The sequence below is a fragment of the Ctenopharyngodon idella genome, chromosome 19, assembly GCF_019924925.1.
Source record: "Ctenopharyngodon idella isolate HZGC_01 chromosome 19, HZGC01, whole genome shotgun sequence".
Taxonomy (NCBI): domain Eukaryota; kingdom Metazoa; phylum Chordata; class Actinopteri; order Cypriniformes; family Xenocyprididae; genus Ctenopharyngodon; species Ctenopharyngodon idella.
Window position 1 is genome coordinate 3,973,904 of NC_067238.1, and position 26,849 is coordinate 4,000,752.

The following is a 26,849-nucleotide window of genomic DNA, read 5'->3' on the forward strand; positions in this document are numbered from 1 at the left end:
TTTCATTACTGAATGAATCAGCTGCTTTGAATGAATCGGTTGAATAAATGATTCCGTGAATCACTCATTAAGTGATTTCTCGCCACCTACTGGTGCTTTTAGTTTCATATTTAAAATCATCATTTTATTTTTTTCATCATATTTCTGTATTCAAAATTGTATTAAAAAAAATAATAAATTAAAAATTCATCAATATTTATGCAGTTGTGTTTGTTCTGATTCAGATGTCACTTCTGTGCTACCTCTGCAGTGCAAAGATGAATTTTGTTGTCAGTGATTTCATTTGTTTGGTAACAGCTCTATATAGTGTCTTATTATTCTAATTGTATTTATGTATTAAATATAAGACATTTCTCTGGCAGTAAATGTTGATCTTTCAGATGAATTTGAGTAGTGCTGGTCTGGTCTGTGTCTCAACCCCTCAAAGTCTTGGTCTTGTCTTGGTTTTAACACATTCGTGTCTTGTTTTAGGTGCTCTTGACTACAACGCTATGTGTTGATTAGCCCAATAGGCACAAGATGGGGCACAATAATAATTATTTAATCATAAATTTGATACAGGGATTGTTTCAAGAAAGATCATCTCATTAAATGACTACCATTCTGTTTTAATGCAAAAGCATGGTTTTGTATGTAGTATGAAAGCATGATTTAAAAATAAAATGCTGTAAACATCTTATATAAATATTTATTTATGTATATATTTATTTGTTTTCTAAGAGAGTTATTTGAGAAAAAAATACAAAAATAATTGATGTCACGACAGGAGTTTGATAGATAGGTTTCACAGAAACATGATTAAATGATGTTTTATTAACAAAGTTCAGGAGGAGCATGTTCAGATAATCTAACCAATCAGCATGAGAGGAGGCATATATTGAGCTGACTGACCTCGGTTCCACGACAGTTTTTCCAGCATTTCTCCTCCACCCCAACTCCTCACTCTCAATTATTTCTATCCCAACCAGGTGTAACCAAATTCTGAGCTCGGAGCCCTCTCCCATTTCACCTTATTTGATTATATACGTGATTTGATCACACAAGTCTCATGTTAAGGCCTTTGCACACTGAGTCCGAAATTTTCATATGCGTTTTTTCGTATTTGTGATCCTAAAAATTTGTCACGCAGAGAGACCTTGCACACTGAGTGCGATGCATATTAATGAATCCGTTGCGAAAAAATTCGCAAAATAATACAAAATGAAGTCTTCAAGCAGTGAGCATGATTCAGTTGTCCTCTCTCTTCTTAAAAAGACAAAAAGAAAGAGGAAATATTGGGTACATCCAATCCTGAGATTGCGTATATTCTGTCTCTTTCCGCACTTTGTTTGTCATACAGTGCTACTGCTTTGTGTTGTAGACGACGTGGATCAACTTGTCAGATGGCATTGGGGATTTTGGTGTTCGCGTATGGTGGCTCTGAATTGTCAAAACGTCTCTCAAAATGCATGCCACGGATGCAAAAAATGCAGAAAATCGAACCTGATCCGATTTTTTTTATGACGGACGAAATTTTCAGAGGCAGCGTGCAAATGTGATTGACATAACGTGAGGTTGTATTTATTTTTTAACGTGCGAAAATTTCGCATGCGAATTTCGGTCTCAGTGTGCAAAGGCCTTTAACGTGTATCATGTTTAAGTCGCTTGGCCATACATTTAGAAATGTCATTTTGGTGCAGTGTGTCCCATAGAGTTCCACTGTAAGTTCAATTTTGATTGTAAAACAGTTAATTTAGTTAATTTAGCCTCTAGTTGGGTCTTTATTTTTCTGTTGGCCTTTTTTTTTTCTTCTTCTTTCTTTCTATCACTCTCCCTCCACAAATGACTCAGTTTTACTCTCCTCCGCTCTGTAAATCAGTGATTTATGTGTCAAATCTTAAGAGGGTTTGGGTGTAAAGAGGACCAATCAATACAGACCTAAATCAGCAGCTAATCTGATCCATGTCTTGCACAGAATCAATCAATCAATCAATCAATCAATCAATCAGTTTTCTCTAAAGAAATGTGACTTGCATGTACAGTACCTCACTGCCACAGTCTGAGTGGTTTCCGGGCTGCTATGTGGTTGCTGTGAGCAATTCTTATGGTCTGATGTTTAATACATAAAGGGGTTAGGGGTTTGTTCAAAACTCCACCTATGAGCAATAGTAATAGTTCTGCTTGCTTAAGCAAACATCACTAAATATGTTTCTGGAGATAAGGACAGTGTGCACAGAAACCCTGGTGCACTGTCAGGACTCTTTGCTAGCTGCAGCTCAGCTTTGATTGGCTGGCTGTTAGCAGCGCCAGCTCATTTGTTGTTTGATTCAGAGCGGTAAGACATCTATCAGCTATCTGTGCCTGTACAACAATAAAACAGCCGGGGAGGCAGTCTTCCCTTTGTTAGCAGAATGGCTAAAGGTTGTGTAAATGGATGGGTGATGTGGGGTACTTGCAGTGTAATTGGCCACTAGAGAGCAAGATCTGTATTCTCAGCAGAGCACAAGTCTTGAGTCAAATTCATCGGTAGGTCAAAACAGGGAGATTGTTGTGCTGAATCATGATGCAATTTAGCTCAGTGATCTCTGGCATAACGTTTTACATGAGCAAATGCTACCTTGTCGGTAGACAGAATTGCATGTAAGTGATCAATTTTGTATTTGAGTTAGCCAAGATTGTATTGTTTATTGAGAGTGCAAAGAATAATGAATCTGTTTGAAACATAAGAGGCAGCGTTAGAAATACCTTTGGGAACAGACACAGTTCAATCACTCACACAAGAACACATGCAGGCCTGTTCACACCAAGTGTAAAATGAAAAAAAGCAAAACAAATGAAAAGGAAAAAGCACTTTGCTCATTCACATGCTTCAATGCAAAATATTATAGAGATGGTGTGATATGGGAACATCTGGTATAATAACAATCACAGCGATGTTCTATTAGTATTTATAGTACAGCTGTTGCACTTATAAGATGTGTTTATCTAGAATACCAGTCCCACTACCTATTAGCTCATGTTATTGATCAGAAGCAATGTACAGGAATTAATGAATGAATGAATTCCACAATTGGAAAAATTTAAATTCGCCCATGTACATTTTTTTTTTTTTTAATTTATTTGTTTAACCCCTTAACTGTCACCCCCATTTTTGAGAATAAACATAAAAATGCACTATACAAACTTAAATGATTAGAATTCAAGAATGCTTTGGAGTACAGACCTAAGTTTGGTCTTTTTTTTTTTTTTTTTTTTTTTTTTAAAGAAGACACTCAGCAGATTATTGCTTTAATATTAAAGTATGAAAAAGTTATGGAAGTTTAAATTTACTGAAAATCAAATGTACTGTACTAAACTTTTTTATTTTATTTTATATACAATTTTTATTTTATCAAATATATTTTACTCTAAAATTGTTATCAAATGAAAGCCATATGTCTAACCAAGTTGTGTTCCAAATTTGAAGTTGATATCACAAAAAATTAAGTTCCTATGAAATTTTGTTTAGGCGCTGTACCAAAAATAGCCACCGGGTGACACCAACATTCTAATTAATTTTTTTTTATGCATTCTCCTGTTACAAACTTATAAATGTATGTCCAAATATCACTTCTATCACAAAAAAAGACACCAAATATGGAACCGTGAGACTCAGACCTTTCCGACGATATGTGATTTGTCAAGATTAGAAAAGGATTTGACTATAAAGTAGCTAAAATAAATATTGTAACCTGACCCAACCCACTAGGGGAGGAGCTCAGTAAGAGAAATTAAAGTACTGTTTCCATGGTAACACAACATCTGATTTCAAAATGGTTTTGATAGGCTAAATCTCGAGTTCGTAAGCTTTCAAATGATAACTTATGATGATTACTAAAATATGTAATATGAAAAATATAGTATAGTATAATATAAACTTAAAATATGTTTTTTTTTTTTGTTTGTTTTTTTCAGTTATTATATTTACAAAATTACCAAAGCTTTTTTTAATTTGTATGTATCTATAATAATAATAATAATAAACATATCTGTGATTAAATGTTACCATACTGCAACTTTGAGGAAAAAGTTACAATGATGTAAAATATGTAAACGTGAGGTCAGTGAAATTTCTGCAATTTTTTTAAGACAAAAAAAGGTCCATAGTCAATAGTGTAGGGATGTTTGCAGCTTTCTGTTCTGTCAGCGATTGCAAACATGAGTGAAAACTGCATGGGGAACTTTTCCACCTCACATAGATTCCTATCGAAATGCCTGGATTTCACCAGTGAAAGCGACTAATGTGACCCCACATTAAAGGATTAGTTCACTTTCATATAAAATTTTCCTGATAATTTACTCACCCCCATGTCATCCAAGATGTTCACGTCTTTCTTTCTTCAGTCGAAAAGAAATTAAGGTTTTTGATGAAAACATTCCAGGATTATTCTCCTTATAGTGGACTTCAATGGCCTCCAAATGGTTGAAGGTCAAAATTACAGTTTCAGTGCAGCTTCAAAGGGCTTTAAACGATACCAGACGAGGAATAAGGGTCTTATCTAGCGAAATGATCGGTCATTTTCGAAAAAAAATGTATATGCTTTATATAAACAAATGATCGCCTTCTAAGTGCTTCCACCAAAACCGTACTTTCGTATTCTTCAAAAAGCTTACGCTGTATGTCCTACGCCTTCCCTATTCTACTTACGGAATGAACGCAGCGCCTGTTACAGCACTTGGAAGCACTTGGAAGGCGATCATTTGTTTATATAAAGCATATACATTTACATTTTTTTTCAAAAATGACCGATCGTTTCACTAGATAAGACCCTTATTCCTCGTATGGTATCGTTTAAAGCCCTTTGAAGCTGCACTGAAACTATAATTTTGACCTCCAACCATTTGGAGGCCATTGAAGTCCATTATAAGGAGAATACTTCTGGAATGTTTTCATCAAAAACCTTCATTTCTCTTCGACTGAAGAAAGAAAGACATTAACATCTTGGATGACATGGGGGTGAGCAAATTATCAGGAAAATTTTATATGAAAGTGAACTAATCCTTTAACTGAGAATCATGTTGATGCTAGTTCAAATCCTGCGTGGAGCGGCACAAATAGGACCAGTTACGTTTGGTGCCATGACCCGGATCGAAAGCTCCCTGGCTTCAAGAGGTTTCCCTGTTAGAGTGGCTCATAGCAGGCCGATTTGAACCGATTACAAATTCATAAATCTCACATCATGTCTTGTTCGATTTATAATTTTATAACATTGTCCTCTTTTTTCATCTCACTTTTTCATATCTTTCCTTGCAGATCGTTTTTGAAGCCACAGTCTCATCCGAGCAGAAGGGTTACATCGGCCTGGACGACATAGTGCTGTTAAACTACCCCTGCTGTAAGTTATGTCCCTCTACACACAGAAACACACTCTCACTGACCTTTTCCAGCCTAGAGGGGGGCGTATGACCAGGTCGGCCCACCCGGAATGCGGAACAAAGGTGGCCAATTCCTCTCATCAGAGTCTCGGGGTACTTGCTTTTGATCTGAATAGCCATCATAAAAGACAATTATCCACTGACACTTTGCCTTCCATTTCTCTTGTTCTTGCTCACGTCCACTTCCTGCGGCTGACCTTTTGTGCAGATATCACTCCATCTCTCTGTCTCAGCGGTCGTCGTCTTAGATTTATTTATTTTCTGGGGTAAGAAGAAAGAAAAAGGGCTTCTCTCTTTGGCTTTTGTGCCCTGTGTGCCACTACTTAATCTGTTGCTTCACTCAAGTGTGAATAAGAGCGAATCTCCTGTGTCCATCTCTGTGCTGTTATTTTTCTCCCTTCTCACTGTTCCTGTGTCCTCACTCACCTGCTGACCTGCACTCCATTAGCTCTACTGGAAGTTTGTGTTAGTGGACACCGCATAATTCTGCTCCAGTAGTTTGGACAGGGGCGCTCGAAGCCACGGCCCACTGTGAGTCTAGCTACCTGCTGACTTCTGGGAAATGCAGTGCAGTCATGCTGACAGGAATGCTAGAGAAAGGAGATTGTATGCGGATGGGGATCGTGCTGTTGAATTGTGAGAATCAGTTTGTGGGCTGCTATAATTTGATGGAGTCAACTGTAGGCCTCCTGCATTTCAATTTTACACACCACAGCAAGAACGTAATTGCAAATGCTCCAGAAACAGACACACGAAGACTTTTACCCAAAGCCCAGTGTTGAGCCTTTACATATATTTAAAGAGTTCATTTTTTTCTGCATGAGCGTGGAGACGCTCTTATGAGAGGGAGACATTGTGATGATAACTTAACAAAACTTTGATCATAAGTGGCAAAACCCTTCTCTTTTACTATTACTTATATGTAGGGTTAATGATTTGAACAAGCTCTCTAGCTCTACAACACTTGGGTGTGTAACAATCTTACAAATCATCTTTTGAGATTAAATCTATTACATTTTGTGGTTACATTTTCTGGGCTGCATTTCACAAAATCACTGTGAGCTAAGTTGATCGTTGAGAACATTGTTGGCAATGATCTTCACGATCAACTTGGGCTCGCAATGCTTTTGGGAAATGCCTGGACAGTTTAAATCTCTCTGTTCAAAATGCTGTTTTAAGCTGATAAAAGCTTTATTATTGCGTTTGAAAAAAAAAAAAACATAAAAATACCCAGAGGCTCTGGAATGTGCAAGAGCCTTACAATTGATTTTCTTGCTGTGCAATTTCTTCGCTATACATTTGAAAAGCTTTCTTAGAATCTGTAATTGTGTTAAAATCATTGCTGTCTGCCCAGACTTAAATAATGTAGACGGGGGTTTAAGTGACACCAGATTGACATCACAATTCTCTGTAGAAGTCTTAGGGTCAGTGAGATTTTTTTTTTATTTTTTTTTATTAATACTTGTATTCAAAAAACAGCGCATGACCGTTAAGTCTTTTTACTTTTTTAATATTATATAAATAAATGCTGTTCTTTTGAATTTTGTATTTGTAAAACAGTTCTGAAAATAAATCTATATCATGGTTTCCACAAAAAAAAAAAAAAAAAAATTAGCAGCACAACTGTTTTCAATTGTGATAAAAAGAAATGTTTCCTGAGCAGCATATTAACATATTAGAATGATGTCTGAAGGATAATGCGACACTGAAGACTGGAGTAATGGCTGCTAAACATTTAACTTTGCCATCACAGGAATAAATTACATATTAAAATGTATTCAAATGGAAAACAGTTCTTTTAAATTGTAATAATATTGCACAATATTAAACAGTTTTTGTATTTTGGGTATAAAAGACTATTGGCTTGTTGACACAGAAATCTTTCCTCCTTTTAATATGTTGCTGAAGATCTTTCTGTCTGTCTCAGTATGTGGCTCACTTTGATTTGATGATGCATTATTAAAATGATTGCCAATGCATCCCAGGATGAAATCAAATCAATGAACTCTGAGGTTTAGCTAGTAACACTTTATGGATGGGAAAATATCAACTTACTGATAACAGATGGCCATGCTTTCTATCAGTATTTTTTTATTTGTTTTATTTAGTTGCATTAATATATAAAACACTCAATTATATCTACTTTTGCAATTTACAATCTGGATTCTACTGTTGTGGTGTATAGTACTGTAACAGTGAACTTTAGAGACAGGAAGATGATGCTCTGTTGGCAAATTTACACATTGCTGATGGAGACCAGCTGTAAACATGGCAAAAACTGCTGACAGTCTCTGCAAACTTAAAATAAATGGCTAACCGATCACTCTATATTCTCTGACATGACATTATTTTGCTTGCTTGCGTGCTTGCAAGTGGTATTCATGTTTTCATGTTTACATCAACTAGTTATATGTACTGCAGTTATTATGCAGTTCTTTACTATAAAACAATCGGTAACACTATTTTATAGTGCCCTTATTACATAGTTACATGTACTTACTGTAGTAATAACAGTGCATTATGCATAATTACAAGGAACTAGCTATAAACCAAAACCTATTACTAACCCTACCTTAAAGTAAGTACATGTTGTTAATTGGGTTCTTATTGGTAAGAATTATTTTATCAATAATTAATATAGGCTTAAATGAAAATATTCTGACAGTGAGACTTGGTAACCACAGGTAAAACCATACATAGCTACTCACTACTACCACTGTCAAATGATATTATATTATGATATGTTATATAGGCCTATATATAAAAAAAAAAAAAAAAAACGCCTAAATGCAGGTGAAAACTATACACACCTTCACAAAGAAATTAATTATATATTCCCCTACCCACCTAATAAATATATTGCAATATAAATGGCTACAACATGGTATTCAATATAAATATCCCACATTTCCACAATCCATGGTAAATTACTACAGTTCATTCATGGTAAATGTTTGTAAGGGTGGTGATTTTGGGATTTAAAAGTCTTTTATCTTCATTCATGGCACGTTTCTCCTGTTTTCCTCATTGTTGGGAATGTTGGCTGTCTCATCCGATTTAAAACTAGTTTAATCATCGAGTGTTTTGTGGTTTGTAACCGAGAGGTGTGTGTCGAATTGAAACGTTTCTTACTGGATTTCGCAACGCTGTTTATTAATGGTGACCGGGAATAAACGCAGCTCCTTTAAGCTTTCGTTCCGTTATGGCCGTGCTGCGTAGTTCAAAGTAAACTAGTGAAACGCCTAAAAACAGCGCTATTTGTTCTGTATTTGTTGTTACTGACCGAGAAACAACTTCTGATGATTCAGTGACAGAGCGGTCCGAACGAATCCAAATCGTTCATGCAAGCGTGTTTGGCCAATTCACGGAAAAGAAAGAATCGAGACAAAAGAATGATTAATTCATGAATGATTGGTATCACTGGGTCAGTCGACAGAAATACGGGACACACATAATAACTGCTGAAATATTCGCACGGAAAACGTTTCTCAGGTCAGTCGGAGGAGCGTGCATGGTACGAACAGTGCAGCTGCAGGCGCCACTGCGGCCACCCAACCCAATCACATGAGAATGCGTATCAATAGTACGTGTGTGTAATCTCGTAGAAAATACGATACGCACTTTATGGCTTGCATATAATACGCCTGGTAGTCTTGGGTAGGATCAGTGGTGTGGGTGCCGGATGATTGGCCGCCAGTTAAATAGCCCTGATATAGGGTGTTTCTGAGAAATTAAAAGCTATCGAGACATGCTGTCTGATCAAGACAGTCTGGCTCGCCTCAGAACTGCTGTTTCTCTCTGAAAAATTTACCCAGAGGCCCTTACCGTAAAAACCTCACCTCAAGCAACAAGCATTTGTCGTCTTGAATGGCAATGGAAGAACCTGTCCCGGGGTCAGGATGAAAGACTGTCACCATGGAGACAGGTTTCCCAAAAGCACCAGATCACTGTGGTCCTCTGCAGATGGAGCCGCCCAACAGATATCTGTTCACACACACTTTCACAGAGGCTGTGTGACAACAAGACTGCCCAACCTTAGGCGTTCACACTTACCCTTTCCAACTCTTGACATTTTTTGTTTGTTTCTGGTTGTTTATTCCACATGTGTTCTCACCAACAAAATCGGTCAAATCCTTGAATTTTGCTTTGTTAGGCCTCGGATACACTATATGATTTTCGGGTAGATTTAGCAATATAGTGGGTGTATGATGTACATGTTATGATGAACTATATGTCATTTTGGTGATCAAAGACTTTAACCAATTTTAAAACCATGGGAGACCACAGACATAAGGACAGTTTAAACCATTTTTTTTTAACATTATAATCCTCCAAACGCACACACTAGATGATTCGCCCAGACTGCAAGACCACACACCTGCCGATTGTAGTAGCGATTTCACAGTGGCAAGTCAAAAGACACAAGATCTCACAGAAACACACGCGATCAAATGTGATGAAAAATAAATATGGAGGACTCACTTGTTTCATCCTACTACATGGCAGTTTGGGCCTATGCCTTTTCCTTGTCGGCCCTGTTGTGATAGTTTTTGCACGACACATTGTAAAAGCACTCATACTTTTGCCATAGTTGTACAAGTCAATCTTCTTTCCCAACATCTGGTTGGTGAAGCTTGCTCGCTCTCATTGGCTATTTGAGATCACTCCGAATCAATTGGGAGCTGTAAAATTATTGTAAAGACACCACAAATTTGAGGATTTTTTGGTCAAAAAGTCAGTTGCAACAAACCTTGAATCGGGCCACACCCCTCGATCATTGGGGGGTGCAAATCAGGCCAAAAAAAATTGGCCGTAAAAGCTTAAAGCTTAAAAGTGTGTGGCCATCTGTAACGAATTTCAAGTGCAGTTTTATTTACAATAATCCAAAGTGAGCCACGCAAACAAAGACTTCACTAAGAATGACTTGACTTGATTTGACAACATAGCACTCACTAACAGCGGGTTACATAGAACAAAGCTAGACCCCAGAACAATGAAACATGATGGCTGTTTAGACAGAGAGACTAATGAGCAGACAAGGGACACCTGTGCACAATCAATTTAATGAACCAATCTGAGAAAATGACACATGACCAGAATAAACCAATGAGAACATGACACAAGACTAGGGAAGCATAAGACATGGCAAGAACAAAATAACAGACATGGAACTTAAGCATGAACAAAAACCCAAAACAGACATGACACCAACATTTATTAGCATGACTTGACAAAACCAACATGCTTGAAGGAACTTTAGAATGGACTGGCTTATTCTTGTTTTGTATAAGCCTTAGTTAATATTTATTATTATATGTAAATAACAAATATAGTAATATATCAATTCCAAATATATTAATTAATTAAAAAATACATTATAAATGTATTTAAAAAAAAAAGTAGTTAAGTAAAATATGTTTGCTATCAAATCGAATATCAGGAAGCTATTTTGTTGACATGTAAGAACAAAGTAAGAACAAAGTAATAAAAAATAAAAATTGCATTACAGAGAAGACCCCTGTAGACCCCCATGACTTTGTGCAAAGGTCAGCAAGTCTTACACAAATATAAGAAATTGGCAAAATTAATTCCAGTTTTCAAATATCATATGGATCATATTTCCTCCAAGAAAGCATCTGCATGACATTTTTTAAACATAAATAAATATATATTGGTTTAAATAAAAATTAAGGGTAACACTTTAGAATAACTCACGCTATGAAGCATTAGTTAAGCATTAGTAAATGGTCAATTCATCATTTATAAAGCATTAATAGACATTAGTAAGCAGTTTATAAATACACCTATAAATGCTTTGTTCTTGATTTATAAGCATATCTATAAAGTGTTTAATAATTGTATTTTCATACTTTATTAATGATCAATTTATCATTTCTAAATTAAGTATTACATTATTTACAAACCAGTTATTTAGGAGTTGTCAGTGGTTCATAAGATAATTTATAAAGTGTAAGTAAATTATTAGTAAACAATTTAAATGTACATTTATGCATCTTATTATTTAGACATATAGTAATAGTTACTCCGTGTGTTAATATATGCTTTATTAACACATATTTATACTGCAATTCATGATTAATTCAGGTAGTTATAAAACATTTAGTAGTTGTCAGTTAACTATTTTTGTGAGCTCAAGTGAGGACTATTCATGCCTCGTAAAGCTTTTATAAAGGAGATTTAAGAGCTACAGAACATAGAAATATTTATTTCAAGGAAAAAAAAAATTAATCTTTACGATAGGTAACTTGATTAAAAGTAAACCTCTGCAATTTCACAGAAAGTGAAAATCCCTGTACTCCTCCAGAAAACATAACTGTGCAGTAAAATGAAACTAAGCTTTTGCAATCTGATATAAAAATAAATTTCTGTAAAGTGTAAACATTGCTGAATAAAAATTTACCAGTGCCAACACTGGATTACAGGAGTGCAAAATACAATAATAATGTAATAAAATATTTCACAGTATCAAAACTACCTCAGTACTAACTTTAAAACATTAGGGAACAGCAGTGCAGAAGATCACTGAGCCTTTAAATCTCCTTTATAAAAGCTTTATGAGGCATAAATAGTCCTCACTTCAGATGAGCTCACAGCAAAAGTTAACTGACCACTACTAAATGTCTTATAACTACCTGAATTAATCATGAATTACAGTAGGAATATGTGTTAATAAAACATTTATTAACACACTGAGTAACTATTACTATAGGTCTAAATAATAAGATGTATAAATATGAGTTTAAATAGTTTATTAATCATTTACTTACATTTCCTAAATGATCTTATGAACCACTGACGACAACTAAATAACTGGTTTGTAAATAATGTAATACTTAATTTAGAAATGATAAATTGATCATTAATAAAGTATGAAAATACAATTATTAAACACATTATAGATATGCTTATAAATCAAGAACAAAACATTTATAGGTGTATTTATAAACTGCTTATTAATATCTATTAATGCTTTATAAATGATGAATTGACTGTTTACTAATGCTTAACTAATGCTTCATAGTGTGCAGTTATTATAAAGTGTTACCAAATTAAGATGTGTAGTTCCATGTATTCGAACAGTAAAGAAAATTGTGTATTACTGCATTAAGGCAAGACACTACAGGCAAAGCTTTTTTTTTTTTTCTTTTTTTTTTTTTTTTTAGATTCTGGGCTATCTTGCTTCCATAACATATCTTCTTTTAGTGTAAAGAAAACATCCATTTACTTTATCTATTTATATCTCTAGATTTCAATTAAAATGCATATCTTTAAAGCTGCAGTCCGTAATTTTTTTTGGTGAAAAATGATCCAAAATCAATTTTTGAGCATGTACATAACCAGCCAGTGTTCAAAACTATTTCCTTACCTTAACTCGATTCACAACGGTAAGTTTGTAATGATATTTTATAATAAGAGCGGTACTGGTGGGTTTCTGCCGGAAATTCGAGCATGCAGCAGTTTGTCTTTACGTCACGTCTATAAACAGAAAGGAAGGAGTCCTAGCTAGCAGCTATATCGTGAGGATGCTGCTTGTAGCGGATCATTTATAGCCTTTTCTCACAGCAGAGGAAAAAAATAATTAAACTTATCATTTTGATGGCGGATTGTAATCCAGAAAGGTCCAAATGACAATCATCAGTGACAACTGGAGATTCACCTGTAGTCAAAAGCAAGACGTTGGACTGTGGAGTGGCTACAGAAATTGAAATCCATAACGCTAATACACACTAAATACACATAGTCACGCAATGCTGATGTTGTTAACATTAACAATTTGAGAACAAAGTATAACAGTAATAATTTTGCTCAAATTTTGCAGTATTATCTATATTCTCAAGGATTTTACAGAAGGGTTTGTTCATATAACATTTGCCTGATATATATATATATATATATATATATATATATATATATATTTTTTTTTTTTTTTTTAATATATGGTGTTTTTTTCTGACTGTTGACATTATTTTTTGATTTATGTAAAAGGTATCCAAAATCCTCCCTGTAAAAACCTTTATAGCTAATATGTTAACTAAATGAAAAAATAATTTTGAACTTGGCTTAATCCAATCTTCAGATTTATGATCTGAAAATCTATGCAAATTAGTGAATATTTAATTAGATTAGAGTGCATGGTAACACTTTAGTATAGGGAACACATATAAACTATTAACTACAACTTTTCCCTCAATAAACTCCTAATTTACTGCTTATTAATAGTTAGTAAGGTAATTAAGTTTAGGTATTGGGTAGGATTAAGAATGTAGAATAAGGTCATGCAGAATAAGGCATTAATATGTGCTTAATAAGTACTAATAAACAGCCAATATTCTAGTTATATGCATGCTAATAAGCAACTAGTTAAAAGACCCTAAAATAAAGTGTTACAGAGTGCATCATTTGCATATTTAAAAATAACGTTTCAGAAAACCTGTAATAACAAAAAAACAAACAAAACAATTGTCTTAATGTACTATGATAACTGGGCAAGTATGGTGATATATAATAGTTTATGTATATGTTTTCTCCATTAATGTTTGTTATTTTTGGTCCAAAAATTTTGTTGTATAAAACTGTTGTAAATGTGTTTTTTGTTTTTGTTTTTGTTTTTTTTTGTTTTTACACATATGAAATCATCATGAATACAAAGCTATATTTATAAGAATTTGGCAAACAGAAATTCAAAGAGAAGGAATATGGATTATGGGAGGATTCCATTAAGCAGTTTTAGATTCACTGATCAGTGGCCAGATTTAGGATGTCTGTGAACTATAGAGACATTGTGACAAAAACAGGCCATTGTGTTTACCCAGAATCCTGTGCTCTTGCCAAAGGCAGCGCTGTAAGGTTTTTGCTCAGATACCACATGGTTCCAGAAGTAGAGCAAAATTATGCCTCTGGAGTCACAACCAGAGCAGACAGGCTTGTCTGTCCTACATTTTCCTTGTTTGCTTTACGGATATTTTCTAAATCGACTAGACGGAGGGTTGTCCGAATGTCTGAACAACTAATCAGCCTCAAGGAAAAGTTCAGGTTCATGTTAACAAGACACCAGTTGTTTCTTTGAAGATCTTTCACATAGGAGGTGTTCTTATATTCAAAAACAGAAGGACTGAGGACAAATATAATGTAAAAAAAAAAAAAATGTCTTGAGCCATGATTTTAAAAGTTTTGCCTTGATCATGTCAAGAGATGATGGAAACAACAGTAAGAACGGTCAGCATTATCATAAAAAAAAATGTTTATGAAAAAGCTGCTTTGATAGCTGTAAAAGTCTTTATGTTAAAGGGATACATTTAGTGATGTAAAGAGAGGGTTTTATCATGCTAACAGTCCAACAGTTACTGTTAACTTTCTCTACAATTTTCTTCAGAAAAAAAAAAAAAAAAATCATTTTTATCCATTATGGAAAACATAATATGTATTAACTAACATGAACTAACCATGAGCAATACATTTGTTACTGTATTTACTAATCTTCGTTAATGTTAGTTAATGAAAATACAGTTGTTCATTGTTTGTTCATGTTAGTTCACAGTGTATTAACTAATGTTAACAAGATTTTAATAATGTATTAGTTAATGTTGAAATTAATATTAACAAAGATTAATGAATGCTGTACAAGTGCAGTTCATTATTAGTTCATGTTAACTAATGTTAACTAATGAACCTTATTGTAAAGTGTTACCAAAAAGCAAAAATATGTTATCGCACAAATATTTTGTGCATCCTTTGTTTCAGTTTGATTGAAATAGTCTTTTATTAATTTTTAAGTTTTTATATATATATATATATATATATTTAAATTATTACTGACTGAACAACCCCATGCAACTAAAAAAGGTTTATCACAACACCATGTGACTAGAATCATATGATATTTTCTTCTGTGGTGGACACTGTAAACATTGTTGTAAGTGTCCTCAATTTTTCCAAAATATTATCTACAATAATAAAACACTATGATGGGTACATTGTTATGGTTTGCAATATTTTTGTGATTTCAGTTCAAATTGGACCATCGCTAGTCAGCACATTGTTTACATAATGGCACTTTTTTTTGCTGTGTTGGAGCTTGAAGTTCTATGTGTCAGCAGCGCACAAACTCTCACAAGTAGAGGAACAAAGATTTACTCTCCTCTGAAAATTGCTGCCATCACGTATGTTTGAGACTAGACTTAATACTCATCCTTAAAATCAATGTTATTTTACTCTCATATTCAATAACAGGGAATGCTTCAGTGCAACCAATACACTCACATGGTATTACAGCAACAAAAATGGCAGTTAAACCACCAACATCTTGATTCAAATTATAAGTTACCTATTAAACAGTCAATAAAACACCATACAGCTCTGGCCTTGCAGCTCACTCAGGCAGAACAAACTGAGATTTCATTGTATCCATTCACATCTGCCTTTTTTAAATCATTGCCATAAGAAAGCCATCATTAAACTTCACTTATTAGTGACGTGTTAGCAGACTGATGCAATTATAGATGAGAGCTGGAAGGCCACTGAAGAGATGTATTGTGTGGAAGCGAACAAAGTGCTTTTCAAGAACCCGTCTTTAGGTAAAAGCTTTAAAATTCTCTTTAGATGGTGGTTTGTGAGTGTTTTAAGCATTCAGCGCTTGGAGACTTTTCTGTATGATGCTCTGAAAAATATAGAAGGATAATAGGAATTGAACGTCTACTTCCTGTCCGATTGGCTATTTTGTTTTGTTTATTCACTCAGATTCACTCTAACAGAAAATAAATCTGGTAGTGCTTGTATTTTCAGCAAAGTGTCGGGAATAAGTGAAGTGCAGACATGTTATGGCACCGGTGCTCTTGATATCGAGAGCGTGTAATGATTTGATACTGAGCTGACAAGCACAGGCAGATAAGAACAAATGAGGCATTCCGTAGGCATGAAGACAAAACATGACGCTTAAAGATAAGTGATATGAATGGACTGCATAACAACTATGGAAATGGTATAAATCATTTTTATTTTGCACTTTATTGGAAAAAGGTGAGGGCTAAAAAGATTTAAGAAGTAAGAAAAGACAACAAATACTACAGGGAATATTGAAAAAAATATCCACAAACACATACAAAAATGATCATTAAATTAATATGAATAGAAATTATATGCACTGCCTGTTATGCCCATAAATAATATGATGATAGTAATTTGGCTTGTCACTACACCAAATTGTTTTAAATTGAACAAAACCTCAACGGTTTCATAAATCTCAATATCACCACATAATGAATTATAAACCGAAAATGAATGAATAGTTAATACAACTACTATAATTATATCTAACCTTATATCCGATGGAACAAGAATGATGGTGTAAAGAACCCAAGAGCAGTTTATTAACAACCGTGAAGATCTTGAAACATAAACTTCATCCAAGACATGAAACAAAACAAAACATGAAACTTGAGCTGGACCTGACTATAAACAATGACCTGGGGCCTCATTTATAACCATTGCGTACACACAAAATGGCCATAGAAATATGTGTACGGAATTTTCCAAGCACATATCGGGATTTATAAAAAATAAACTTACTGTAAACATGTGCGCACCGTACGGAAACTCTAGACCATGCGTACAAACACTTTTACTAGAGTGAGAAAAGTAATGAAGTAAACAGAATGATTTTAAACTCTGTTTTGATATACACATTTACATTAACATTCCAATTTCATGGATAGCGATAAGCAATGAAATTACATAAAGTCATTACAAAGAAGTTAAACAAAAATTATTTGAATTTAGATGGATGTGCTACTTCTGATCACTTTTCCTGTGACACGCTGTTTTAATGACAATGAGGCGTGCTAGGTGCACAATAATACCTCTTTAAACTAAACTGCAGATCTCATGTTATGACAAAATATTTTTAGCGAGAACTATGATCAGTGATGCACATTACTTCGATATTATGGCAGACATGAAGGCATCTTCAAACAATTATGAAAAATACCACTGTATTTGAAGGATAGAACTTGAAGTAAAAGGGTAAGATTTGCACGTTTCTTTTTTAAAATACTTTGTCAGTGACTCGCCAAGACAGACAATTGTATTTACACTTCAATAAATAAGTAGTTCTATCTGTTTCTACTAAAAATAGCCTATAAATATCCTAAAAGATGTTCATGTTCATATGTTCAGCAAAACTGCATAAATTTTATTTGATTTGAATTGTTTAAAACAATTAAAATACTATTTGGCAAGTGGAAATTAATGAAATCTTTATCTGAGAAGTATTTTATACAATTTTGTTTTTTTATGGATATTTTGATATATTTATTCTAAAACATAACAAGGATATTGGATGATTTTTAGCAGTGTAATGTGTACGGCACAAATGGCATTTATAATCTGTATCTAATATTTTCCAATGTCTTTGATCGTGTTAACCATGGAAATGATATGCAGATGAGGTTATGCATAGTAAAACTACACTGTAAAAAAAATTCCCTCTAAAATTTACGGTAAAAAACTGCAGCTGTGGTTGCCCGAACTTTACCGTAAAAAATACGGTAGCAACGTTTTAGATTTTACGGAACAGCACTTAGTTTACTGTCTATTTTATAGTTCAAAACCGTATAACTTAAAGGTTTATATTGTAATAATTACAGTTCATAACTTTATTTTACACACTGTAAAAAAAATCCATTAAATTTACGGTAACTGATATAATGTTAATTTACCAACCTATTGAAGTACTAATATACGTTTTGAACATTTGTAATACACTGACAACGACCAAACACAGTGGTGATGAGAGTCACATGATGAATCAAAGCTCATCACATGCAGCTTTTCCACAAGCTGAGAAGAACAATACTAATATATAGAAGGTACACACAGTGTCATTCACACAAACACTAAACACCATCATGGTAACACACATGAAATTTTAAAAATGCAATAAACATTAATTTAACAACATTAGATGTAACAGAAAACCCTAATGTACATAACTTATTAGAAAAAACTAAGAAAAGTTATTTCAACGAAAATGCATCAAATGTGATGTGTCTTGCAGGGAATTGTGGGGATGTCAACTTACGAGTTTTCACTGTAAATTATACAATGACTATTATATAGTGAAATATTATTTTTCACTTCCAAAAACTGTAAATGTAACAGTATTTTTACCGTATATAGTACGGAAACTTTCTGTAAACCAATTAACTGTTTTTCACCGTAGCATTTTTTACAAACTTTTGTGCGTATGCAGAATCTAGCTTTTGTACATACATATACTTTTAGGATGAAATCTATGAAAAGTTTTATAAATGAGGCCCTTGGAACTTGGAACATGGAACAGCATACATACTTCAACACACAACAAGGACCATGGCAAACATGGGGGCTTAAATAAAAGACAATGGATAATCACATGACATAAACAACCAATGACAAAACAGAACTGATAACTAGGTAACAGGAAAATGAACCAATGTGAAAAAATGATGATTATATGCATTTACCATGGTATTTACATGTTAAAGAATATCACATTACCTTAAAATAGTTTTTATAATTTTTACAAAATGGCAATACAATTGTACATACTTGTTAGTGTAATATTAACCGGACAACTAAACATAACAGGCAGAAACTTAAATAAATACACAGTTATGATTAACTAAAATACGAACAGCTGTGATGATGAGTGTTAGTGTCCATTGTAATTGATGAGTGGCGGGAAACTAGAGCAAAGCAACACATGTAAAAACCAAAACCAACTGAACGTGACTGTGACAAAAAATATTCATATGGGATTAACTGTGATTCATTTGATTAATGAATCACAGATTAAGTATGTCATGCAATTAACTTGATTACAGTTTTAATTTGCTTAACATAGTAATAATTGTTACTTCTCTTTTTCCACAGATAAAGTGCCTCATTTCTCCAGACTCGGGGATGTGGAGGTGAACGCAGGGCAGAACGCCACATTTCAGTGTGTGGCAACCGGACGATCTGCTAAGACTGATCCCTTCCTGATGGAGGTTAGTGTGTGTGAGGGAATTTGAATTTTAATAAGCTGCTATTGCTTAATGAAGCATGCAGCAAGCTTAGAAAAACAATATTTGGGATGTTAAACTGCTAGAAGTCGGAAACATGTGACCTTCAGAAACAGAAGAAGAAAAAAACTCATTAAAATTCAGTGCACTTCCTTTTTAATTAAGCAGAGGCAATTGCACTTCCCGGCCCTATTTGATGTGTAGAGGATAGATGGAATTATTTTATTATTAAATGTCATTTATCTCTACTTTATGCGCAGTGTTATAAAAATGTACAAAAGTCATACTTGAATAACGTCTCGGTTACAAAGGTAACCCTCGTTCCCTGAAGGAGGGAACGGAGACGTACGTCGGACAGACCGACGAATAGGAATCTCGCTAGAGAGGCCAATCTACTTCGAGTGTAACTACAACGAGCCAATGCACATTGGCATGCAATCATATGCATCAGCTGCTCGCCTCGCAGCGCGTGTATATAACGAGCAGCAGGTGCGTTGCATCTTCAGGTTTTCGCTGAGGAGCCGAACCGGATAGGCGGCAGCATCAGCGGGGTACAGCGACTGTGGCGACGGGACGTACGTCTCCGTTCCCTCCTTCAGGGAACGAGGGTTACCTTTGTAACCGAGACGTTCCCATTCAGTCGGTCACGTTCGACGTACGTCGGACAGACCGACGAATAGGAATCCCTACCAAAGCGCCACAGGGGCTGCCCCCTTCCAGCGCTCTGTTGTAAGCCACCTGAACCCCCTTGCCTACGGACGGTGGGACAGGGCTAACACAGAGAGTGTCGATCACTGCTGTTCCCCAAAACCCATTCAGTGAGACTATTGGATAACGCTGGGAAAGCGTACCCTTCCGTTGGGAAAGGAACGCTGCGGAAGCCACATCCTTCCCGAAGGAGTTAAGTGGAGAAGTACATATGGACTAACCCGTAGGCTGTACTACATATGGAAGAACTGGGGTGACTCCAACTCGATGAGAGGTGGGTACTCCCAGAGGGAAAGACACGGGCTTCGTTTAGGAGCAACCGTGGAACTAGACATATGGGATCCCAGTAGGGTCACACATATGGTACCCAGCCTAAACCCGGTTCTCAAGGATACAACGGAGTATAGGCCTAGCGCCAGACGCTCCGCCACGTCGGCTGCCGAAGGGAGATCGGAGGACTCAACAGGGTCTGCCTTGTAGGGACTCTCTGGAGAAAAAAGCGCATGTAAGCGCAGCAAGCCGACACTAAGCCGGGGCCTCTCCGTGCCTCTGACCTGAGGTGAGAACACGGGAGGAGACCGGCTCGACACGAAGGCTATAGAATCTAGCGAACGTGTTAGGTGTCGCCCAGCCCGCAGCTCTACAGATGTCCGTTAGCGAGGCGCCACGAGCCAGCGCCCAGGAAGATGCGACGCCTCTCGTGGAGTGCGCATGCAATCTGAGCGGGCAGGGCACGCCCTGAGCTTGGTAAGCCAGGGCGATGGCATCCACTATCCAGTGGGCCATCCTCTGCTTGGAGACAGCCTTTCCCTTCTGCTGGCCTCCGTAACAGACAAAGAGCTGGTCTGAGGTCCTGAAGCTTTGAGTTCTGTCTATGTACAGTCGCAAAGCGCGAACTGGACAGAGCAAAGCCAGGGCTGGGTCTGCCTCCTCCGAGGGCAGCGCTTGCAGGCTCACTACCTGGTCCCTGAAGGGAGTGGTAGGAACCTTGGGCACATAGCCAGGCCGGGGTCTCAGTACCACATGGCCGTCACCCGGCCCGAACTCCAGGCACGATTCGTCGACCGAAAAAGACTGCAGGTCCCCTACCCTCTTGATGGAGGCCAATGCAACCAGCAGCAAAGTCTTCATAGACAGAATCTTTAAGTCTGCCGATTGCAAGGGCTCAAAGGGAGCAATCTGAAGTGCTCTCAGCACCAGAGCAAGGTCCCAAGAGGGTATGGAGGGAGGACGAGGAGGATTTAACCGCCTCGCCCCCCTGAGGAACCTGACGACCAGGTCGTGCTGACCAACAGATTTGCCATCTATGTGGTCATGATAAGCGGAGATAGCAGCAGTATGGACTTTGAGGGTGGAGGGGGACAGCCTACGCTCCAACCCCTGCTGCAAGAAGGAAAGCACGACACCGATCGAGCATCTTCGGGGGTCCTCTCGACGAGAAGAACACCACTCGACGAACAGGTTCCACTTCAAGGCGTAAGCCCGTCTCGTAGACGGAGCACGTGCCGAAGCGATGGTGTTAAGTACCTCGGGGGGTAAGTCACCTAGAACCTCCGCGTCCCGTCCAGGGACCAGACATGGAGTTTCCAGAGGTCTGGACGCGGGTGCCAGAGAGTGCCCCGTCTCTGAGAAAGAAGGTCCTTCCTCAGAGGAATGGGCCAGGGAGGGGCTGTCGCGAGGAGTGAGAGTTCTGGGAACCAGGTCCGGTTGGGCCAATAGGGCGCAACTAGCAGAACCTGCTCCTCGTCCTCCCTGACTTTGCACAGGGTCTGTGCAAGTAGGCTCACTGGGGGAAACGCATATTTGCGAAGGCCCCGGGGCCAGCTGTGCGCCAGTGCGTCTGTTCCGAGTGTTCCCCCGGACAGGGAGTAAAACAACCGGCAATGGGAGGTTTCTGGTGAGGCAAACAGGTCTACCTGAGCCTCTCCGAACTCTCTCCAAATCAGCTGGACCACCTGGGGGTGGAGTCGCCACTCTCCTGGCAGCGCAGCTCGTGAAAGCTCGTCGGCCACACGGTTGAGCACACCGGGAATATGAATGGCACGAAGCGACCTCAGATGCTTCTGACTCCAGAGGAGGAGATGGCGGGCGAGTTGCGACATGCGACGGGAGCGTAGACCACCTTGACGGTTGATGTACGCAACGGTCGCAGTGTTGTCCGTCCGGACCAGTACATGCTTGCCCCGTAGCGGCCCTTTGAGGCGGCTCAGAGCAAGGCGTACCGCTAGCAACTCGAGGCAGTTGATGTGCCAATGCAGATGGGGGCCCGTCCACACCCCTGACACTGCATGCCCGTTGTACGTGGCACCCCAGCCCGTGGCAGAGGCATCCGTGAATACCACAGCATGCCGGGACACCTGCTCTAGGGGTACTCCAGCCCGAAGAAACAAGGGGTCCGACCACGGGCTGAAGGTTTGGCGGCACTCCTGAGTGATTGCCACCCGGAACGTGCCGCGTTGCCACGCCCATCTCGGGACCCGGCCGTGGAGCCAGTGTTGAAGCGGTCTCATATGAAGCAGACCGAGCGGGGTTACTGCCGCTGCGGCCGCCATATGCCCCAGGAGCCTCTGAAAAAATTTCAGTGGAACCGCTGTCCTGCCGTTGAACGTATTCAGGCAGTTCAACACCGACTGAGCACGTTCCTCTGTGAGGCGTGCTATCTGTTCGACCGAATCCAACTCCATACCGAGAAAAGAGATCCTCTGCACCGGGGCGAGTTTGCTCTTTTCCCAGTTGACCTGAAGACCCAACTGGCTGAGGTGTCTGAGCACCAAATCCCTGTGTTCGCACAACTGATCCCGAGACTGTGCCAGAATGAGCCAGTCGTCGAGATAGTTGAGAATACGAACACCCTGTTCTCTCATGGGAACAAGGGCTCCCTCCACGAGCTTCGTGAAGACGCGGGGAGACAGGGCCAGCCCGAAGGGTAGGACTCTGTACTGATATGCTCGACCTTCGAACGCGAAGCGCAGGAATGGCCTGTGACGCGGAAGAATCGAAACATGAAAGTACGCGTCCTTCAGGTCGATCGCTGCAAACCAATCCTGGGGACGGATGCACTCGAAAATGCGTTTCTGTGTGAGCATTTTGAACGGTAGCTTGTGAAGGCTCCGATTCAAAACTCGCAGATCCAGGATCGGTCGTAACCCACCGCTTTTCTTGGGTACAATGAAGTAGGGACTGTAGAACCCTGACCTCATATCGGCTGGAGGGACCGGCTCTATCGCGTCCTTCGCCAGTAGGACCGCGACCTCCGCACGCAAGACATGGGCATCTACATCTTTCACTGTAGTGAAGAGGACACCCCTGAACTTGGGGGGACGCCGGGCGAACTGAATCGCATAGCCGAGCCTGACGGTCCGAATGAGCCAGCGAGACGGCCTGGGGAGCGCTAGCCAGGCACTCAGAGACCGAACAAGCGGGACCAAAGGGACCGCAGGCGTACCCGCAGTGGGGCAGCGAGGTGGAAACCAGGGACGCGGCCCGGGGGGCTCTCTTTGCGAGGCGGCCCGGAGCGGCGTCACAGTGTGATGTGCAACACTTACCTGGTTCCACGGGAGGACAGAGGGAGCGGTCAAGGCTTTGGTTACCCGCCGCTCGCTGCTGTCCGCTGGCGACAGAAGAGGGGGATGAGAGTGGTGAGGTTCTTGCCCTCCCACTGCTCTCCGAGCCCTCTTCGGACCCGGAGATGAAGGAAACTGCTCTTTTACTGAGAATTTGGGTACCGCTGGCTGTTGGGCCAGCGGCGGAACACAAACAAAAGGAAACAAAGGATTCTCCACCCGGCCCTCCTCCGGGGGAAGGAGTGGTGCGGTCACCATCTCCTGAAGAGCAGTCCCCTCCATCTCCGGGTCGCCCGTCCTAGGGCCTCTTGGACTTGGCCTTGCCGCCCTTCTTCTTGGGGGCGGGCAGGACGGGCTGGGCACCCTGACCACGACCGGCTCCACGGCGCCGCTTGGATGACGGCTGCTGCTGGGGCGCGGGAGCGGGGGCGGCCGCGGGAGGGCGCCCTCGGCGACGAGCAGTCTGAGGGGCCGCGGGCGGTGGAGGTGCAGCAGCTGACCGCCTCGGCAGGATGTGACTGATCGCCTCAGACTGCTTCTGTACAGCCGAGAACTGCTGGGCAAAGTTCTCGACCGCGTCGCCGAAGAGGCCGGTCTGGGACACGGGGGAATTAAGAAACCTGACTTTGTCGGTATCCCTCATGTCCGCAAGACACAGCCAGAGATGGCGCTCCTGGACCACTAGCGTGGACATCGCACGACCCACAGACCGCGCCGTGACCTTCGTCGCACGAAGCACGAGGTCCGTCGCGGCCCGAAGCTCCTGAAGAACTTGTGGGTCATGACCACCCTCGTGCAGGTCCTTCAGTGCCTTGGCCTGATGGACCTGCAGCAACGCCATAGCGTGCAAGGCAGAGGCGGCTTCCCCACAGGCCTGATAAGCCTTGCCGGTAAGGTCCGACGAGTACTTACAGGCCCGGGAAGGGAGAGACGGCTCCCCCCGCCAGGTGGAGTTAGGGCACAGTTGCATAGCAACGGCCCGTTCCACAGGGGGTATGCGCGTATAACCCTTAGCCGCCCCGCCATCAAGGGTGGTGAGGGAGGAGGACCCACCGACACGGTTTCGGGCAGTAAAAGGTGCCGTCCATGTGCCAGTGAGTTCTTCATGCACCTCCGGGAAGAAAGGAACTGGGGTGGGGGGCTGAGAACCAGCCCTGGCCACCCCGAGAAACCAATCGTCCAGCCTCGAGGGTTCGGGACACGGTGGAGGATTCCACACGAGCCCAACCCTGTTGGCGGCCCGGGCAAGCATAGCCATCATTTCCGGGTCCGAATCGGGCACAGTTGTCACTCCTGAAGGAGGCAGCTGCGCCGAATCATCATCCCCCGAAGTATCAGGCTCACCCTCCGATGCAGCGATCGACATCCTATCATCTTGGGGAGCTCCGAAGGATACGGATGGTACGCACCTCTGGGGTGGTCCACCGCGCTCCCCCGGCAGCTCTACTGGCTGCGGAGTGCAGGAGGGATGAGGGTTCCTAGGGGGTTGGTTCCCCGAAGGAAGCGCGCTCACCGTGATCCTCAGATCACCAGCACCGCTGCCCGCAGCAACCCTCTGAGGAGGATTGGAACGAGGCAACGGCACCGGGACTCCGCCCCTTTGCAGGAACTGGAGTCTAGATCGCAACTCCGAGATGGTCATCTTCCCACAATGGGTGCATGACTCATCCACAAACGCCGCTTCAGCGTGACTTAAGCCCAGGCACGCGATACAGCGTTGGTGACCATCCCGCGGTGATAGATAACGACCGCATCCAGAAACACACAAGTAGAACGACATCTTTAAAAAGACGCGAATCTACTTGTGTAAGCTCTTTTAGGGACTCGCTCTTTACGTGCCGAAGCACGCAGGGGAAAAAGCCGCAGCAACACAGACAGGGAAGTAGTGCAGCCTGTCGTGTGCACTCCCTCCTCACAACCGTCTCACCAGCTGTCAGAACAGCTTTTTAGCGCTCCAAGCGCACCGCTCTACCAGCCGTGAGAACGGCTCTGAATTTGCTCCTCGGCAACACAAAGGAAGGAGACCGGCCCGCTGCAGTGCTGTCCGCCTGCACAACAGAGAAGTCCCGCAACGGCTCGTCTTTCTAGTTTGATGCACTCCGTAGTAACCCTGAGGTTCGGCTCCGAAGCGAAAAGCTGAAGATGCAACGCACCTGCTGCTCGTTATATACACGCGCTGCGAGGCGAGCAGCTGATGCATATGATTGCATGCCAATGTGCATTGGCTCGTTGTAGTTACACTCGAAGTAGATTGGCCTCTCTAGCGAGATTCCTATTCGTCGGTCTGTCCGACGTACGTCGAACGTGACCGACTGAATGGGAACGGTGAATCAAGTAAAATATTTTACAAAAATATTTTACATCTTTAAAACAAGGTAAGTGTGCTTAGGAAGAAAACTGCATACGATGACATTTTTAGGCAGTACACCTTGAATTGTCTGTATATTTTGGCACTTTTTTTTCTCTGTTGTTTTAAGAAAAATATTGCTAAATATATTATTTTATGTCTTACCTTTAAAGAATGTTTTGCAGTCGACAAAGCGCAACCCAAAATTGCTAAAATGCACATTTCTTTTAATAAAATATCTATTAAACCTTGATACAAGATAAATATGGTTGAGAAGAACACTGTGTAAGATATTAATACCTTTATATTAGGTAATACTCCTTTTCTTTTTGTGATAAAGATCATCATTATCACCAATACAGCTTTATTATTTTATGTGGTTTGCAGTCACAAAAGTAACAAAAATGTCTAGGTAAATGTATCAGGGGAGAAATATTAATTTTCCTTTTAAAATGTAATGGAACATATGGAAGCTTGTTTCCTCAAAGGAATAAAAAAATAAAAGATAATTGTGACTCACTTATACTTACAATTCTGACTTTTTTTTTCTCACAATTCCGAGTTTACATCTTGCAATTCTGACTTTTTTTCTCACAATTGCAGTATATAAACTCGCAATAGCGAGTTATAATGTCAGAACTGCAAGATATAAAGTCAAAACTGCAGGACATAAACTCGCATTTGCAAGAAATAAAGTCAGAATTGAGAGATATAAACTTTTTTTTCTTTTTTCTCACAATTGTGAGTTTATATCTTGCAATTCTGGCTTCTTTTCTC

General features: G+C 39.7%; 1 protein-coding gene across 7 annotated transcripts in view; it reads left to right on the forward strand.

The window, feature by feature from the left end:
• The window catches only part of ptprua (protein tyrosine phosphatase receptor type Ua), a 317,746-nt gene that overhangs the window by 161,814 nt on the left and 129,083 nt on the right, over positions 1–26,849 (forward strand). For all 7 annotated transcript variants that reach the window (XM_051872243.1, XM_051872244.1, XM_051872246.1 and 4 more), the window contains exons 4-5: positions 5,273–5,354; positions 19,324–19,439. In XM_051872243.1, the coding sequence (XP_051728203.1) occupies positions 5,273–5,354; positions 19,324–19,439 (198 nt within the window). The remainder of the gene's footprint in view (positions 1–5,272; positions 5,355–19,323; positions 19,440–26,849) is intronic.